Here is a 20,592-nt window from a genome sequence, read left to right as displayed (position 1 = left end):
ACCCATTTATCTCTTTAAAAAAGTTGTTGAAGCCTTTTCTGTATTAAAGCTTCTGTGTCTGAGCGTTACCGTGTTCAAGGCTAAATTTTTCAAAACTACACTGAGATATAATAAAAAAAAAACCCTGATTCCTCTTGCCACTTTATTAGGCAATAACATGGACTTGTTCTCCCACCCATACATTTAAAGACATGCTAGCTAGCATTCTAACTTGTGATTAATCAAAATTATTTAGAATATTGTTGTGATTAAATGCAATTAAGCACTTTAATTGCGACAATTCACAACAGTTACTGTATTTATAAGTGCAAAAATACAACATATAATAACACATTTACCTCATATTCAATCAAACAAAATAAAAGAAATCTTAGAAATCTTTGAAACCAAGAAATCACTGCCTAAGAAGCTTCTACTTCATAAGGACCTAAGCAGTGTCTGTCCCAGATGTGGGCTGCCTTAAAACCCGAGCAGAGAAGGCATATATGAATGGATTCACACAGCTGTTAATAAACGTTAGAGATCCCGTAATATCACTTCCAGCTTCTGCAAACCTCAAAACGTGTTCATGTCCGAGTATCACTGCAATGATCAGCACAATGTTGGTGATATGATATGGGAGCCAAAAAATGAAGAAAGTCGCCACAATTCTGATCACCAGCTTGGTCATCCTGTGGGTGTTGAGGGACGCTGACTGGCTGACACCCCGATGAAGACGGACGTAGAAATAAACCAGGACAGGGAACGCAAACACAAACAACACCAAGGTCTCCCAGGACAAAGTAGCCACTCTCTCAGAAGTATTCCGATAGTGCGCTCTGCAATGCAAGCGCCCATCCTTCTCCAGCTTCACACGGCGCTGGATGAGTGCATAGCAGCCTAGTACTCCACTCAGGATCCAGATCCCACACACAAGGCCATTCAGTCCGTGTTCTCGGAGCTTAGCCCATTTCTGAGGATGCAGCACTTGGACATATCTCTGCACACTCAGTAAAGTCACAGACAGCACGCTGCAGTACAGGCTCCAGTAGACAATGTAGGAGAGGATCTTACACAAGACCAAACCAAAGACCCAGTCGTGAAGCAGAGCGTAGATCCACACCGGCAGCAGGAGCAGAGCCATTAGATCGGACACGGCCAGGCTCAGCAACAGCCTTGGGGTGAAGCTGCCTCCCTTCAGCCATCTAGAAAGAAGCACCAGCACTGCTATGTTTCCAGGGACCCCCAGTGCAAAGCACAGCCCCAGTACACTACTGGCAGCCAGGTTTGCAGGTGAGTCAGAGAGCGAGGTGTTAGTAGAGTTGCTGTCCTGCTGCATGGCTGTGTGAGGTTTGTGCAGCTGTGGTCACTAGAAGTGTTGCTACAGCTGAAATAAAAACGGATGGAAAATGATAAGAGTTATGGTAATCGTGGCTTCCGTTTGGAAAACAAAAGCAGCTGCAGAGTTGAAAACATTTCCTGAAGCAGGGGTAGCAACTCTATATAAAAAATTAAAATAAAAACAGGTGAAAAGTTGGAGGTTCTAAATGCCAAAATTTTTTAAGAGGCTGCTTAATAAACCCGTCAGTGCTTCTGCATGGTTAATGAGAACTGACCTTAAGTCCTGTCCTTATTTATATATATATAAATAAAATGACAACAAAAAAATCAAGTAGCCTTTTTACCTTAAAGCGACAGCCTGCAAGTTTTGGGGATTTAGAAACCTCTCTGGGGAGACTGTGTAATTGCACCAAGCCGAAAGAGTATTTTTTAAATGTTTGTTGTGGTGCGGCCCCTTTTCAGAGCAATTACATTTCATCAATCTTGTTGGAAGGTGAACCAGCCTGACCTCCTGAGCGCTCTGGATCCGGTTTTCATGAAGAACATCTCTGAACTTTGCTCCATTCGGCTTTCCCTCAACCCTGCATCTCCCTGTTCTAGATGCTGAAAAAACACTATGCTTCACTGTAGGGATGGTATTGGGCAGGTGATGAGCAGAGCCTGGCTTCCTCCAGAACATGACGCTTAGAACTGAGCCCAAAATCTTGGTTTCATCAGACCAGAGAAATGTGTGCCTTCTTGCCTTCAAACTCCAGGCAGGCTTTCATGCGTCTTTTACTGAGGAAGGCTTCTGTCTGGCCACTCTGTCATTAAAGCCCAGGCTGGAGGAGCACTGCAGTGATTGTGTGCAGTGACATTCTGGATGTTTCTCCTATGGAGCTCAGCCAGAGTGACCATGTAACATAAGAGCTTACACAAGACCAAACCAAAGACCCAGTTCTGAAGAAGAGCGTAGATCCACACCGGCAGCGGGAGCAGAGTCATTACATCCGACATGGCCAGATGGTCTACTGAAGCGTCTACAGCAGGAAAACATCAGAATAACTCAGAAGAGAGAGTGGTAAACTTAGTCCTGGGAGATCTCACATATCTAGTCTCCTTTCAGTCATCTAGAAAGCAGCACCAGCCCTGTTTTATTTACAGGAAGCCATCTGAGTGCAAAGTACAGCCACAGTAAACCACTAGCAGCCGGGGTTTCAGGTAAGAGAGGGAGCAAGCCATTGGAGGAGCTGCCCCTCTGCATGGTTTGTGGCTAAACATAGACAAGGGAGGCGTAGCTAAGCTACAAGAACTGAACATGCTGAAAGAAGAAATGTGACCAGAAGGATGGTTCCTGTGGCTTTTGTGTTGCATTTACATTTAAGGCAGTTAGCAGACGCTCTTATCCAGAGCGACTTACAAAAGAGCTTTGCTATTTACTTAAGAAAAACCTCAGCTAGTTTGAATAGACTAATAGTTCAAAGATACTCTAATCTTAGACATTACTAAACACAAGTCAGTGAGGTGACCATTCTGCTATTCGCCCAAGTACTCTCTGAAGAGGAGGGTCTTCAGTCTGCGTTTGAAGACAGCGAACGTTGGACTCGGCCGTTCGAACACCCAGGGGAAGCTCGTTCCACCACTTCGGTGCAGGACAGAAAAAAGTCTGGACGCTTGTCTTCCGTGGATTTTGAGGGATGGCGGGTCGAGCCGAGCCGTACTTGAAGCTCAAAGGGCTCTTGGTGCGGATCGGCTTTTGACCATTGCCATCAAGTACAGAGGGGCTGGCTGGTCCTTTCTGGGCTTCTTAGGTCAGAGTCAGGGTTTTGAATCTGATGACCTGGGCAGCAGCTACAGGAAGCCAGTGAAGAGAGAACGCAGCAGTGGAGTGACATGACTGAATTTAGGGACATTGAAGACGACCCGTGCCGCTGCGTTCTGGATAAGTTGCAGGGGCCTGATGGTGCGCAGAGGGAGACCAGCCAGAAGATAGATTTAGTAGTCAAGTCTGGAAGTGACAAGAGACTGAACGAGCACCTGGGCGCCTCTCTGGAGAGAAAGGGTCGAATTCTCCAGATGTTGTACAGGAGGAATCTGCATGAACGAGTTACGTTTGCAACATGACTTGAGAACGATAACTGATCATCCATGACTACACCAAGGCTTCCAGCTTCTGTAGATGGAGTGACCAGTGAGTTGGAGATGGAGATGGCAAGATCGTTTTTAAGTCCAGCTGTTCCCGGGATGTACAGCAGTGTTGGCATCGAAGGTAAACATTCTGTAAGCCAAGACAGCAACGCTAAGCAAGAGTTTTGACCACAGTCACTACCTCAGAGAAGTCATCAATGCTAAATTATCTTCTGCTTGGTTAAGGAGCGTTTCCTCGAGACTGGATTCAGTACAATAACAGCGCTTCTCTCTCTGCAACTTCAACGTGGTCTAAAAAAACATCCTCACAACACAGATTTGACTAAATTAGCAGTTTTATAATTATATTATATCTGAACAATTCATTTATTTTACTGAGACAGAATATCCTGAAACATATACTGTGATATTTCGCAAAATAATGTGTAATATATTTACCAGCCAGGTGGTCATATACTCTTTGGGTGGATAGTATGGCCTTCTTTCCCCAATCACCCAGTACAGTGCTAGCCAGTTTGGCTGTCTGTTAGCTGATGTAACGGGACTGACAGTGTTGTGTCCAATGCCTGTGCATTAGCGACAGTTTAAAAAGATGTGACTGGCTGCCTTCATGTCACTCATAAGAAGGATAGGCAAGCCTTCACCCTCCAGCACTGGTAGCACTGTGTGAAGGGAGGAGTCCTGGTTTGAAATGATCCATTGCGATTTGGTGAGCAGTCCTGAGATCTCGGCATGTAATACGTTTTAATTATAAATCCGTAAACACTTTCCTTCACCCTTACTCAGCGTGGTTGTTTTCAGGCACTAGTGTGTGTGTGTGTGTGTGTGTGTGTGTGTGTGGAGCTTTGCGAGCGTGCCACAGCAGGGAGAAACACAGATGGGCTTTTAAATATTCATGCTCTCGGTTTGTTAGCATGTTTGTTATAGTGACTGGCATCACGTGTGGGAAGAAAATGGCCTGTTATTACTAGCCTCTGCTGAGTGGTTTGTGTAGAACACATACTTACACACATACCAACCCACACACACACACACACACACACACACACACACACACACACACACACACACAAAGACTTAATTTAATCCCAACCAAAGGTGTTGCACTAGCAGGTGGGTGTATTTTTTAAGTGCATGCATGGAAATGAATCTCTGAGAGGTGGGATGTTTACATGCCTCTGGAATTGCCCTAACCAACACACCTTCCTTTTCTTCTTCTTCTTTCTGGTTTCAATGTTTGATAGATTTCCCCTCTGAATCTCAGATTTGGGTCGAGGTTGAGGATACTCACATTGGTATGGGGCGCCAACACACATTGGTATGGGGCGAGTGGGGCTCAGCTGTTCTGAAACTCACAAGTAAACAGATTCATTATTTAATCTGATTGGAGGATTTTTCAGCTCTTTAGCTCTCGTCACTCCCTCAGATTCTGCCCATGTGGATTTATCTGGGTTTATCTGACCTCTTTAAAAGTGCCCTAAAAACCCGTCCCCCTTAATGCCACCTTAGACTCAAGTTACGTAACAGAAAATCAGCCATGCAGTTACTGTACGTCTCAGAGCCCTTTGGAAAAGCCAGTCGCACTTTAAGTCACGAGTCAGTCTCTTCCCCTGAACGCTCAAGATGCAAGTCTGCTCTTCCATCTGCAAGACATAACGAATGGTCAAGGGAGGCTGTATAAGAAAGTGCCAAAGAATGCATTTATTAGTACTTAAATATTAGGTATGTGACTGTATTTGGAGTAAACAAATGCTCAGGTGTTGTTTAATGCTTATTAAAGCCTATTTACCACCCTGTTATTTTGTTTTTATGATTTTTACTTTTACAGAGAAACCAAAACGCCAAGCTCTTCTTTTATTGGCTGGTCTACGGCACTACAGCGGCTTGATGGGTGGCACTGCTGTCCTCTTGTTGTGTCTTCTCAGTACAATGGTCTGTTAGCAAGCTGACGAAATTGTAGCTAGGTTAGCTTTGCCTACACTCCAAGTCTTCCTGATAAAATAAGGCTTTCTATTCTAATGCGAGGTTGGCTCCAGTTTGTTTTTGAGAGAAGCCACCACTTTTCTTTTTGTTAGCTTTTAACCTAGCGAGGATGCCCGGTTGCTATCCACGGCTTTTGCTTCATTGTGTGCCAAGTTTGAGCTTCCCTTCTGTCCCAAAAAAAGCTGTGGTCACGAGGTCTGGTTCATGTAGCGAACCTGTATTCCCATAAGCACTAGCGGAGCTCGGAGGATAATGTAGTGCTCTCCAGTATCCCCACCACTATATTCTCCTGAAGTCGCCATCATGTTGTACTGTATTTTACAAGCTTTGACTACAGCTTTTCTCTAGTGGGCAGGGTTTATGTAAATTTTCCACTTTCATGTACTGAACTCTCATTACTCAAATTTGGAAAAAAGGAACACACAGTGCTGACATTAAAAGATAAACACTTATTAGAGAAAAAGCACAGAAAATGCATCCCCCCCCATATCCAGGGCCTTCAGCCTCCTGCTCATGTGCTCCATGTGATTATTTTTGTACATAGAAGTGTGAGCATATGCATGTGCAGAAGCAGGTCTGGTGAGCATCAGATATGACTAATGTGATGAAAGCGAGGCGCAATCAGGCATCGTCTGTGAATCATCTGTATTGACATGCACGTTTTGCTTAGTCTACGGTCCAGACAGAGGCATGGGGAGATGGAGAGAAATTAGCAGCAACCATGGGGGGTGGGACTTAAGTCATCCATGCCATATCAACACCTCAGAACAATTCTGTTTTATTTAATAATGTACGTTTTTTTATTTAGGAACATTTCCACACATACACATAATGTGCCATTTCGTAAAAACAGATGATTTGTCCAGCAATATCCATTTTAGGCTGAAAAATTACACTTTTGGTCAGGAGGCCCTGTCCATTCATGAAGTTATAAGGAGTGTTTCAGCATGGACTGCTTTTAGATGAGGCACATTACAGGGATCATTTGCTTATAGCAGTCTTTAAAAGTGTAAGTAAGCTCTAAACCACATTTTTTTTTAATAATCCCTGTAGCATTCTGACATTGTCACGGTCACAAAAATCTTGTATCTTAAAATTTGGGCATAGTATGTCCAACAATAACCATTTTATGCAGAAGAATTATATGTTTGCAGTTCCAAACCTAGCTTGTGTGCCCCCAAAAGAGGCTGAAAATTATTAAATTATTATTATAACTGTTCTGAGAGATTTTTAAATCTCTTCCCAGACACTACAACCTTCTTTCTGAAGGCCTCAGCAAGCTCTCTGGATCTCATCATGGTGATAACACTCACTTTGCCAACCAAGAGCAAACCCAACTAAAGAGCTGAGGTTTTAATAAAACGGGCTCCTCCAAAATCCTCTCCAATGATGACCTAATCAACTGGAGCTGATATGATGACATCTGAAGTGGTAATAAATGTGGTAGTGATCTAATTATTTTACCTGCATTTTACTAATTACAATTTAGCAATGATTTATAAAGACAAGTGAGAGCAAGGGGGGAGAGAAGCCAAGATCCACTGTGATAATTACTAGGTGTATTAACTCTTGTTTATACACCTGACTTTTCACGTCGACAAGTGGCCTCAAAGGTCCAAACTGGCTCTAAACGACTGATCTGGATTGTAGTTAAAAATGTTAAGCATGGGAATCTCATTATACCTCATAGATGTCCATCTCTCTAACGAGAGCCACACTGCCTCGCCTCCACACCGTAACTGAAGAAAGCAAAATCTGACAACAGGTAAGAAAGGATCTCTGTAAGAGCCGGGTGGAATATAAAGTGTGCCAACATGCGCATCAAAACAATTCCTTACAAACAGCCCTAACTAGGCCAGTTACACACACAAGTGCCTTCCCTGCACACTGCCGCTGTCTCTGCTCACACCATACCAAATCAGATCAGTGCTGCATCTTTCCCAAAACTCGGGATGGGGGGAAAAAAAATCCCGTCAGATTTTTCCACTCTTCCACATTTTCATTCTGACAGGTGAGTCAGACAAGGATCCTATTAGCTACTGCTCTGAGTCACCTGACGGCCATCCCTGGGGAACCTGTCCTGGATCAGCTTGGCCTAAATATTGTCAGAAAACCGTCTGGACGATGTAGACGGTAGAGGTCAGGAGCCTGAGACTAAAGGCACAGCAGTTTAGCCCTGCCCATTCATGCTGAAGTTATAAGGAGGGTTTCAGCATGGAGTGCTTTTAGAATGAGGCACATTACAGGGATCATTTGCATGTAGCAAAATTATCATAAAGTGTATAGTAAGTGAGTAAACTACCCCAGTATTCAATAGATTTGGTTTAGCTTGTCTGTTTTAGCTCTAGTTTAAAGCAAAATTACAATTCTTGCTCCTGGGCTCCACCTACAGTCCGAAAGTGTAATTTATGCTTTAAGCCACCACTAGAGGACACGCTTTTCTGGATGAGCTGAGACATACAGAACAGTCACTAAAAGGGAAAGAAGCATGTGGATAGTGGTAGTGGATTTTACACTAATATGACTCGAGCTACACAGCGTTATGCAGTTCTCACAATGGTTGTCTCGCTTCTGCAAAGTTAAATTAGGAGCATGCCAAGCCCCGAGTGTCAATGACTGCGACACTATTCTCCCTATTACAGTCAGTGGAGCATTACAGCGATTCTGACGCTGCTATTTTAAGGTACAAATGCAACATAGCGTTGCTTTAAAGACCCTCTGTCCAGCTTCCAAAGGAAGCAGAGCTGCTGTAATGGAAGGTGATAGCACCAGGTTTGCTAATATGAACAGCAGCAATATTAGAAACGTCTAGTTTGTTTAGTTAGGTCCTCCTTGTGCCGCCACAAAAGGTCTAACCCATCGAGGCATGGACTCCACAAGATCTCTGAAGGCGGTGCCTGGCACCAAGACTAACATTAGCAGCAGATCCTTAAAGTCTTGTAAGTTGTGAAGTGGGGCCTCCATGGGTTGCATCAGTGCCCATGACCCTGTCATCAGTTCACTGGTTGTCTTTTCTTGGAGCAATTTTGGTAGGTCCTGACCACTGCATACCAGAAAAACCTAATGTCTTGGAGATGTTCTGACCCAGTGGTCTAGCTATCACAATTTGGTTCTTGTCAAAGTGGCTCAGATTGTTCTGCTTGATTTTTTACTTACTGCTGAATATATACAACACTTCATAATCATAAAGAGATAATCAATGTTTTCTCCTTACCTACCATTACCTGGTGCTAATGTTATGGCTTATCAGTGTATTGAACAACTGTAAAATAATATAATATGCTGTCTAAATAACTCTCAAATGACTCAACATCCCATATCTTCATTACAAACATGGCTCTCTATGAAACCAAACGTGGTTCTTCAACAGCATTGCTCAAAGAACCATTTGAAGAACCTTTCTTCTCAAAAGTACACATCATTGTTCTAGATCTCTGCCAGGCCAGCACGCCACACTAACTCCAGTATGAGGACTATATTTGTGGTTCATACATCCACACAACTGTTCTAAGTGGGCCTCAAGGGAAAATGCAGAACAAGAAAAATGTAAAATATGAGCCCTTAAAGCACACTGGAGGTGTCTTTGGCCAAAAGACCACCACGCTTGGCCTGGTGTGGTCTGAGAGGAGTAGTCTCTGGGGGCATAAGAATGAGGAGATGATGCGAGTATGCTGGCCACTGGATCTGAGAACAGCTAATGCCACTTTATGCCAAGCTGGCCCATGGGTACAGGCGTGCAGGGAGCTCGAATTGGTAACGACAGGGAAGATGGGTGCCAACACATGCCTGGGCATGAGCTCACCAAACTCATCAAAGCCTTCTCCACACACCACCGTGTCTGCCAGAGCTCAACAAATTCAGATTCCAGGGAAATGCTGTCAAATAAGCAAAGAAAACCAATGAAAGTGAAATTAATAAGGAAAAAAAACAAAAAAATCTGAGACTTATTTCTGATATTAAATGAAATGCTTCTTAATGTGTCATGATATGCAGGCTTGAAATGATTGCTCAATCACAAGCTAGAAAACAGAGAACAAATGCAGCATACAAATGGAAATTGTAAATTAAGTATTGACTGTGTTTGAAAAAATGCTGGTACAGCTTGCTTACAAGCAATGGGAATTAACCTCTTAAACCCTAGGTTAATGATTTAGTTATTAATATATATTAATAATTCAGTTTCATGTAGCTCTTTAACTTACTAAAGTTTGTGGAGTCCCACAGGGTTCCATTTTAGGGCCGATTAAATTTATGTAAATGAGTTGTGGGCTGATAGTGTTACCAGACTATAGTCCCTTATACTAACCAGCATAATGTCACTGTCCAATGGAAAACCATGTATCTCCAAAATTGTGACTTAATAAGAGTTAATTCCTAATAATTTACAGCATAGTGTTCATACAGAAGTATTTACCCAGTGTATAGAGTAATTACAGAGTTTAAACAATAAAGCAAATCATAAAAACAGACAAAAAAGGTGATGTTTTTCATTGGACAGCAACTATAAATAACACGTATGCTAACACAACTGATGCCTTTGCTAGTTTATATGATTTAGTATGATTAGTTTATTGCTTCAGTGGTCTAATATGCATGTTTGGTGGGTTACATGGTTAAAAGTGGCTTTAACCAAAACATTCATCATTCATAACGTCTTAAATATTTGTGAGTCCATTACCCTAATCAAAATAAACTGGCTCTGACTGAAAGCGTTAGCTACTCACTTCAGGCAAGACGCCGGGGCTTTTAACCACTGTAGTGACTGTAGTGGGGCACAGCAACATTTTACTGGGGAACGTGCCCCAGTAAATCGGGTCTAATGACGCCCCTACTTCAGATGTTGCTTAGACAAACCGTGATCATCTCCTGCAAAATTGTTCCAATTATCGGACTCCCTCAGCAGAACCACAAGCACTAACACCCTCTCAGTGTAAAAGAAGCTGAAAGGTAATAAGCCGTGAGAAAGCCCTATACACTCAGTCGTGCTGAAAGCCCAGAGGCACAGCTCCAGCGTTGACTCAATCTCTGAGAACAAGCTGCTGCTTTATCACTACCAACACAAGCCCTGGATCTATTACGAGTCAAGGAACCATTTTTTTTGGTACTATAATAGAACCTTCATGCTTTGAGTTTCAGACAAAATCCCCTTTTACCAAACTAGTAACACACTACAAATACTAGATACAAGATACACTGTATGTCCAAATGTTTGTGGACACCCCTTCTAATGAATGCATCAGCTACTTTAAGTTGCAGCCGTTGTTGACATAATGATAGGACTCTCTGGAGAAGATAAGCATGAACCTGTTGGCACCATGCCTAATGCCAACCGTAGTCTAGAGGGGTGTAAAGCCCCCCCCAAGCATTGAGCTGTGGAGCAGGGGAATGATGGCTAGTGCTCCATCCAATACTTTTAGGAGGAGTTGGGGAGTCTGGGATGAGGTGGGGGCATGATCATGCAACATCCTGACAACACTCTGTTGCTGAATGCAATCAAATCCTCAAATCCATCAAAGCAAAAAAAATCTAGTAGAAAGGCTTTCCTGGAAAGTAGACAGTTACTCCAACAGAAGCAGGATAAACTCTTTAATACTCTTGATTTCAGAAGAAACAATGCATGAGTAGGTGTCCCAATACTTTTGTCCACGCAGTGTATGTGTTTATATAAATAAATAAATAACAAAAATTTTATATATATATATATATATATATATATACACACACACACACACACACACATAAACACACACACACACACACACATATATATATATATATATACACACAAGAATCCTCAGAGGTGCAGTATCTGTGTTGACTCAGTTCTCTCTGCTGCTGTTTTATCACTAACACAAGCCCTGGATCAGACATCTCACACAGCCTGCTGAAGTGCGTGCGTGTGTGTGTCATGTGGGTCTTCACGTGTCTCCGAGCTGTTTTTAGAAGCTTAGTGACGCACGAGCCGCCCACCCACCCTTCATCCCAAAACATCATCTTCTAATAATAGCCCCGCCACTAGGTGCTGAGACTACCTGTGATCTCTCCCCAGCTCTAAATTCGGATCGATGGAGCCCGCCTCCCTGCAGAGCGAGCTGGCGAAGAGGCACAAGGAGGTCAGAGAGACTCTGTTAAACCTACAGTCACGACTGACGACACCACAGATAAAAAGCAGGGGTTAGAACCACATTTCCGAACCCGAACTCTCGCACTTCAGGTCGAGACGGTGTTCTGCCCAATTGTCCAACCACAGACGTATATCTATAGGTAATAACACTGGATGCTAAAGGGCCATACTGGGAAATGCAGCTAGCAGAATGAGATACTTTGATACCCAAATCATTTAGCAGAATTCTAGTACTAAAACAATATATCACCATAGCAGACGTTAAAGATGCACTATATGGACAAAAGTATTGGGACACATCTCTTAATCATTGAATTCAGGTGATTCATTCAGTCCTGTTGCCAGAGGTGTATAAAATTAGGCACCTAGCCATTCTCTAGTGCAAGAATGGGTGGTTCTGAAGAACTCACTGAATTCCAGTGTGGTAGGATGCCAATGCTACAAGTCAGTTGGTGAAATGTGTTCCCTCCGAGCCATTCCACAACATTGGATATGCAAAGGAGAGGAGTATGGCAGTAGTGTCATAGATGTGTGGGTCCATGATGGTGTGGTCACCCAGTAAACAAAGCAGAGGAGAATAGTGGAATGCTGGTCCCCAAAGTGAAGGGTGAGAGTGCCAAAATTGTTGTATGGGCATAAAAATGGTAGGAGGAGTATGTGTGTCTGTCCATTTCTCCCATTTTGGATCATTTATGTTGTTCGACATGTGATCTGTGAATGACTTTATACTGTATCAGCTGGAGATTGCCATTAGCGGTCACTGTGATCGTGATTTTACATATTTAGGTCCAAAGTCGATGCCAAAAAGAAAGTATTCTGGATCCAGAGGAGATTCCAAGGTCTTTTTTCCATCTTTATATTGGAAGTGAAATTATTCAAGATGACAAGAAGTTTATATCATTTTAAAGCAATCAATTATTAGCTGTTATTTTATCCCTTTTTTATCAAACAGGGTGTTAATGTTGCGACCAGTCAGACGATGACATTTCTTCCCTCTTAGATATTCCACCATCAACTGTGGATTTATTGGGACGATTCTAAAAGCCTGTGATTGACAGGGCCCCATTAAAAATGTATTTATTGAGTATTTTGGCAGAATTGTTGTAGAATTATTATAGGATGTAGAATAGTTGTAGGGCTTTGTGTAATATCTTTTCGTTGGCCCAAAATCCCTGGCAGCACCCCTGGCTGGAACCATGGATGCTGAACAGAAGCACTATTGGTTGTGGTTGAAGGGAAAGACTGTATGACTTTGTATGTAGTCTGACACTGAGCTAAGAGGAAATGTCACTGCCGATGACAAACAGCTTATAAGAAAGAAAGCCCACTGACTCTTACAGCTATTCCTGGCGTGAAGCACTGAGTGACCGCTTCCAGTTTTCTGCAAGTCACATTCAGTCAATATCTAAATTCAGTTAGATGTTTCTGTGTGTGTGTCTGTGTGTGTCATATACCCTGGCAGTGCCCATAGAAACTTTAAAAGGTCAAAACTCTAGAGCTGCTGGAGACCAATTACTGTTGCAATACTGAAGGAAGGACTAAATACATAACATTCTTATTATGTGCATCAGCTCAGAGTCTCCTACGGAGCTCAACAGAAGTCCTTTCACTGCTGCAACAAAAGCCCACCGCAAGCCAGTTAGCATGTAGCATGTCACTGACCGCTAGCTCAAACACAAAAGTGCACTTCTGAGAGAAACAAAAGCATCGCAGTCAGCCCTCATTTCAATCACCGACGGCCTGAAGGAACCACCTCAGTGAATAATTTACTTATATTATATTTAAAAAATAAAAAAACAACATTCTGAGAAGGAAAAGCGACCTTCTTACGAAACCAACGGTTCATAAGTGGAAAGAGAGAGCTGATAGATTATGAACGTTGCGTGACTTCCTCATTGCACTTATATATAAGTATACTTATATACTCATTATAATACATTAAGACGTTCTAGGACGTCCCGAATCTAAACAAATACACACGATGGACAAAAGTATTGAGACACCTGCTCATCCATTGTTTCTACATATATGTGTTTATCTTGCTTTTGTATGAGTAACTGTTTCTACTGTCCAGGCAAAAAGGCTTTCTATGAGATTTTGGAGCACTGCTGTGAGGATTTGACTGCATTCAGCAACAAAAGCATTAGTGAGGTCATATGTTTGATGATCACCATCCCACCTCATCCCCATCTTATGCCAAATGTACTGCATGGAGCACCATCCATCATTCCAGAGAACACAGTTCCTCCACTGCTCCACAGCTCAATGCTGGAGGGCTTTATACCCTCTAGCTCACACCTGGCATTAGGCAGCATGGTGCCTATAGGTTCATGTTCATCTGCTCCAGAGAGTCCTATTCTATTGGCAGTACTTCTCTACAGGGACTAGACAAGCTGTGTGTGCATCTTAACGCAGCTGAATGCATTAATTAGAAGCGGCGTTTACAAACATTCGTAGCGTACACATAGCGTAGCAAAACCTTTATGTTTTTGGGCTCATAATTCACGCTCTGGTTATTATCACTCGCTGTTCCACCATTTCTCTCGAGGTTCCTCCACCACAAAACAGCATCATTACCATTACTCCGGCATTACTACACGGCCTAGACAGCCACAGAAGGCTTAAAAATGTCCTGTGATAAAAAGAATTTTATAATTTTTTTGTTCATTTTATTAGATTCAATCATTTTTGCATTCAAACTTGGTAAGTACTGTAATAATACATATTTCTCACAGTTTTGTCTGTACCTTGAACAACCAGAATCGTAGGAAATGATACCTTTTACCTTGAAACGGCCTTGAAATTTAACATGATTAAAAGTGTCTAGGAAGATGCAGCTAAATGAGCTTTCCCATTGGCTTCAGGAGCAAAACTGAAGGCCAGATTAATCACTAACATAATCTGAGACTGGCACTGGATTCAACCAAGCGGTGCGTTTATAATAAAATAGGTCACTGAAGACCTTCTGGAAGTCCTTGAAACATAATTGACCGTAAATAGAAATGGTACTAGTTAACTAATGGGCTTCAGGCAGCTAGAAGCAGCAGCAACTCTAAAGCCACTTGTATTCATAAAACTAATGAATACAGGGTAGAGCCAGGAAATGAATCGAAAATTAATCTAAATCCGACATTCAGAGCTAATAAAGAGAATCTTGCACACTGTGAGCTTTTAAAATACTGTAAATAATTTTTTTCTTCACAATTCGGTTAGTGTTTTCCCCACTACTGCGTGAGTAGTCACGTGACTCCACCCCATCCAGTCTGTGACATGGAAGCAATATGGAAGAAAACTGAGCAACTTGAGCAGCTTATATAATCCTTCATTAATCAAAATAAAGTAAAATAGTTTTTTTCATCAATTGTGATTAATGAATTAATTGATTAGATTGATTGATTGATTAGAGGGTCATATCAACCAGCACTAATACTAAGGTTAGCATTTGTGTTTACAAGCTGTGTTTAGCGCTAACCAAACTCATAAACAGTGATTTCTTATTGTGGCCCAGACCACAGGCCTTGCTTTAATACTTATGATTCATCATTGCTAATTATATAGTTTGGTAATGTACAGAGTTGTTAAAAATGTACAAAGGACTGGTTTTCTTTCTGCAAAATAAAACCATATGCAGTAAATCCACTCGTTTATGTCATAATACAATTTCCTCTTCTATTTTACCAAATGCAGTACTGATTGAAGGTTGATCAGAGTGCTTCTGCTCGCATCAATCAGATACAAGTAAGAGATAATTACAACTTCTACTAAGCTGCTGTTATTGTGGACAATAACTAGAGATGTCCCAAACCAGTTATTTTGCCCCCCGATTTAATCGAAGTGTCTTAATGCTGAGTATCAGTCAATATCGATCTGATCTATGTGTTTGTATAAATAATTCAGCCCCACAGTTTAGATCAGACGAGCTTCTGATCAATACTATCAGTAAAATCCTTTTATTATTAGTATCAGTTTCTATAATGAGACATTCTGGACTGACTTATTTAATTTAGTCGAGACTTTTCTGAAAATCACTGTTTAATAGTGTTTAATATCTTATAATCCAGTCTGACTCTCCTCCCTGACCAATCAGCTCCCAGCTCCTTTACAACACTGCAGTCAACTCACTTCCTGTGTGTGTGTGTGAGTGTGTATTGATAAACACTCTGGATAGAAAACTGTCGTAGTTGGTCTACTAATGTGAAATAACTAGTATACTAGGTGAATCTGCAGTGATTTGGGTTTCTATAGCTTGATGCATTAACATTACTCATACAATGTGCCCATGTGGGACCTGTATGAGTAACTGGGAACCAGAACGGTTTGTCCACAGGTTCTATGTTGGCCCCACATATAGATGCCCACCAGGATCAGTGATGGGACCAGGAGGGGTTAAACATGGGTCCCCATTGGGGCAAACACACTGCACACTGGACCTAAATGGGACCCTTGTGAGAATAAGGTGGGCTGTAAAGACTGGACCCCAATTGTGCTCTCTTGGTCTCTGGCTGCTGATGACCTTTTTTATGGGATTTTAACAGGCGATTCTTTCTGCTAGGGTCTGTAAATTGTAACACTCATCTGAATGAAGTGAATTAGTGACAAGAAAGACTCCCTTTGAGAGGCCTGAATGCTTCTCCCAGAAGAAAGACTATCATTTAAGCACACAGATAAGAGTGACCTTAGTGTCCTGAAGTGAACCTGAACTGATTAAACTGACTGTTGGTGAGGTGAAAGTCTTGGAAACTTTCTTCACCATGTCCAATCGTTCCTCCAGTCGTTCTCTTCAATGATACCCATGACTTTCTATAACCGTTCCGCAACCAACTCCAGACGTGGCCAATTAGGTCAGGTCTGTTTGGCTTCATTTTGGAGCTGGACTCCCTGAAGAGGACCGGGGGGGATGGAAGTCGAGTGGAAAAGAAGGAAGAGGACATTTCCATGGGGAAAACTGCATTTAGCAGCTGGTCTTCACACTGATTGGTGGTGGAGTCAAATGCATTGACGCATCACGAAACACTGATCTGAAGGTGATGATTCAATTGCATTGGTTTTATAACTGATCATAACTGATAATGATCGTGTAACACTTGTGTAACATCATTAATGTTCCAATCAATAACTGAATAATAATTCAATGCAAGTCAGCAAAATACACAAGTCCAAATGCCTTTCCTGGACAGTAGACACAATTAAAGAAAAGAAAAGCAGGGTACGCTATTTTTAATACCTTTGATTTTGAAAGAAACATAGAAAGAGCAGGTGTCCCAATACTTTTGTCACAGCATTTCATTTTGCTGTGTTAAAGAATGCCATAATGAGACTCTGCAGTGTCACGTGTCAATGTAAAAAACTGACGCTAGACGAGGTGCAGGAAACTGCGCGGCTGAAGACCGAGATGAGCCGAGAGTCATTAGAGTCACAAACAATGAAAATCAGTCCGGTGATATTTCTGGCCCTTCTTTCATATTTCTGCCACCGCTCTCACACACGGGAAGCGCAGCGGCATCATGTGCGTAATTACTCATGGGGCTGATTGCCCATGACGCAGGAGCTGGAGGGGGTCCAGCTTCCACAGTGCCCTGACCTACTTACCTGAGCCCACTACTGCCACCTTAAAAATAAATGACGGCTGAGGCGGAGAAGCAAGGAGTGGAGCAGCAGGGGCTGTAAAAGGGGGCGGAGTACAGAGTAGCTATTCAACTACGACTGACCTCAAAACGGAGGAGAGTTAATCCTGTCCTAAAGGGCACACAATGACTCGGACTGTGTTTATACCAACAGAGTGAGACGCTTCACTGTATGGGTTAGAGAGCTTATTGACGTGTGATGTGTTGAAATAGCTGAGTCTGTGTATAAATGCTTCACAACGTAACTGAAGTGATTTTTCCTGATGAATGGACCCATAGAAAGACCCCAAAATGCCTCAGAATAAAATCTTTACACACAGACTTCTATTGAAAGTTATGGGGTTCTTTTTACTTCTCCTGTAAAGTTACTGTTTTGGAGACACAAGGTTTATGACAGCTACAATATGATAGTTAGACAGTGGTTATATTTAGATGAATATGCACTATATGGACACAAGTATTGGGACACCTGCTCATTCATTGTTTAAGGTTATTTGTTTACATATTAAAAAAAAAAGGGGAGCAACTGTCTCTACTGTCCATGGAAGGCTTCCTATTAGATTTTGGAGCACTGCTGTGAGGACTGCATTTATCTGATGCATTTAGCACAAACAGCGTTAGCGAGGATTTTGGATGATCATAAATCTAACTGATAATGCTTCATTATTCCAGATTTGATTTGATAAAAAGAAAAAAAAGCAATAACCAGCCTTAGTGGATTAATGACATAAGTACATTTCAGGAGAAGGAACAAACTAAACTCTGAACTCTTCCTCCTGCTTCTCCTCCATCACACCCACCTCCACCCCTTCTTCTCCAAGCACACCTCAACGACAGGGGTGAAGGGGTTCGGCTTCTCACGTTCCTACCTCAAATTAAATCAAGTTTTCCTTCACATCACATTAACATTAACACTAACTGTGTAGACTGCAAGTAGACCAGTTGCGGAGGTGAGAAGGTTTTACTACGGTGTGGCCATAAACACTATATTATCTCATAGGCTCAATATATATGATCTTGTGGCCATCCCTCATTAAAAACAACCACCATGATACTTCACTCTACACCCTGCGCCTTTCCACCTCCCGAGAAATGTAACTACGCCCTACAAGTGTGATTGGTCTGCTTGGTAGCATCCTATTTCTGCCTGAGCCAGTCGGAGTCCTGACTCTCCTCTCCTCTGACGTCTTTACTCTCTTTTGTTGCCGAAGTTTTAGTAAAAGTAAACAGCAGCTAGCAGTCCCTGTCATTTGTAATACACCAAGAAGGTAAACACAGTGGCGTTAGGAACCCTCCCCCTCGCCAGACTAGTGTTTGGCCGCAACGCATCTACGCACAGGTATAGGATATTGCTCAAAACACAATCAGCCTGAAAGCTGCTTTATTGTGTCCGTTGGGTGAAACTGATGTCACCTATGACTGGGTGTAAAATTCAGTTCTCCTCCCTGGTGTCCAGACCGGGTCCCTTGTTCCTCTCCCTCCGCTCCACTCTGCTGTCTCGCATCGATCTCTTTTCATGTCCCACTCCTGCACTGTATTGATCCGCCTCTCTACACAGCCCACCCGTGTCCCAGTTCCCGGCAGCCACCTCCCCGACCTCTTTTTTTTTTTAGTGCACGCTTAATCAAGGGTCAACATCAGAGTCATGCACAGCACTCCAGTAGCCTCTACCACCGTCGCTCATTCTGCTGTTGGAGCCGTCCTACATCTCCTACTATCTCCTCAAGGAACGGATCACGTCACAGCACAACCTTGCTAAAAGACATCTGTACCCAAAGACATAATGGACAATGCCCCACCCAAATGGCGGTCAACAGAGATGCAGTTTGCAATGATTGCAAGGGAGGCGATATTAACCTTCTTTAAAGAAACATCACTATTTCTAAATTTTACCTTAAAAAACTCTCACCAGACCTGCATAACGCTGTGAAATGCATAAATCCTGTGAAATGACTCTACTGTCTTAGTCCACACGCTTCTGACACTTCACTATCCTTCAGCTTGTCAAAAAATGCATGTGGACAGCTGTCCATGACTGTGAGCTCAAATCATATGCATTTACTACAGTGGAGTAAAAGTGAATTGCACTACACAACCAGGAGCAAAACAACAGCATTTCCAACAGTATGAGGCTGCTTTAAAGGGTCCAGATTTAAGACTTAGTGTTCCCATCTGTATCTCCTCAAGTTATCGGGATATTACCTGTTCCATACAAATTAGCAGTGCCCAGAACTGTGCCCTATTCACTATATAGTGCACTACCTTGGGGTTGTGTCATTTTTAGTGAAGAATTGTGAGTGCACTGTGAAAATACCGTAATGCACAATAAGGAGGGTACGTTATGTAAACGAAGCGTTTAAAAATCTCAAAATAGAGTAACACCGTTACACCGCTCTAGTCTAACTGAAATTTTTGGGAACATCAGAAAATATAACAACAACATATTCTGGCTGCAATGTTCCATTCGCTTCATCCAGGAAAAGCACAATGTTTACTTGTTTACCCCAAACCTTTCACTCCTGTGTCTCTAATACAGACCACCCACAGAAACTACACTTCTTATCACTATCTTATCTTATCAACATGAATGGCTGGACTAACCTGCAGCAGATCGGTGGCCATTTGTGTTCATGGTTGCGACCCAAATTCAAAATGCATTGATTTGGCTGCTCAGTTTTAATGTAGAGAAGAAAGGAGAGTTTTTCATGATATGACCCCCTTTAAAGTGACTGGTTTGAGAGACCTGGGCATGATGTTGAAATCAAACACTGGCTGGTCAGAACAGTGACCCTTAACAGCAAGTAATGATCAGCTGCTCAAAGAAAGCAAGCAAGCAAGCAAGTCTTAAAGCTAAGACCTGTCATTCCCTGCAGCTGTTTATTTTCACCATGCTGGTTTGGCTCACCTGGAGTGAGCAGGATACTGCCTAGCTCTCGCTCTCGGCCCAGCCTCGGTACTTTTTCTTCTGTGCCCTTTGACATGCTCTTCTCGAGCTGGTGGGCTTCAGTCACCTGAAGGGCCTGAAGGGCATGCCGTTTGATCTCGTCCCGGGAGAGTGATGTGTCCTCCTCGTGACGCGCTTCTGAAGGACGATGAGAATAGAGGAAAGAAAGAGAGCGAGAGAGACAGACAGACAGAAAGGGAGAGACGGTGAGGGAGAGAGACACTCTAATGAGGCGACAGGTCACTCATATGTACTCAGCAGGCTTACATCTCAACTACAGACAAACAGGCTGCAGGCAAAGTTCAGGATGGATGGAAGGAAGACACAGTAAGGCCCTCAGTCAGAACATGCACCCAGTGACTACAGCTCTGCATTTTATTACACTTTTAAACCTTTCAGATTTTATTATTTATCTAATCTTGTTGTGAAGCACTTCGTGAAACTTTGTATTAAAGCAGCATTATGGAAGA

At 42.5% G+C, this 20,592-nt stretch overlaps 1 protein-coding gene across 1 annotated transcript; it reads right to left on the bottom strand.

The window, feature by feature from the left end:
- Window positions 1–427: 427 nt before the first annotated feature.
- On the bottom strand, window positions 428–20,126 carry LOC140542296 (leukotriene B4 receptor 1-like). The gene is made up of 2 exons (XM_072665218.1): window positions 20,084–20,126; window positions 428–1,366 (listed from the first exon to the last, which is right to left on the bottom strand). Exon 2 carries the CDS (start codon window positions 1,316–1,318, stop codon window positions 428–430), a length of 891 nt encoding a protein of 296 aa, XP_072521319.1. The 5' UTR covers window positions 1,319–1,366; window positions 20,084–20,126.
- Window positions 20,127–20,592: the final 466 nt, after the last annotated feature.

This window comes from Salminus brasiliensis, chromosome 20 (genome assembly GCF_030463535.1).
Source record: "Salminus brasiliensis chromosome 20, fSalBra1.hap2, whole genome shotgun sequence".
Classification (NCBI taxonomy): domain Eukaryota; kingdom Metazoa; phylum Chordata; class Actinopteri; order Characiformes; family Bryconidae; genus Salminus; species Salminus brasiliensis.
This window is presented reverse-complemented; position numbering and strand designations above follow the sequence as displayed.

What these genes read in the sequence shown, in the direction of transcription:
- LOC140542296 (XM_072665218.1), bottom strand. Translation starts at nt 1,318, where the DNA reads ATGCAGCAGGACAGCAACTCTACTAACACCTCGCTCTCTGACTCACCT.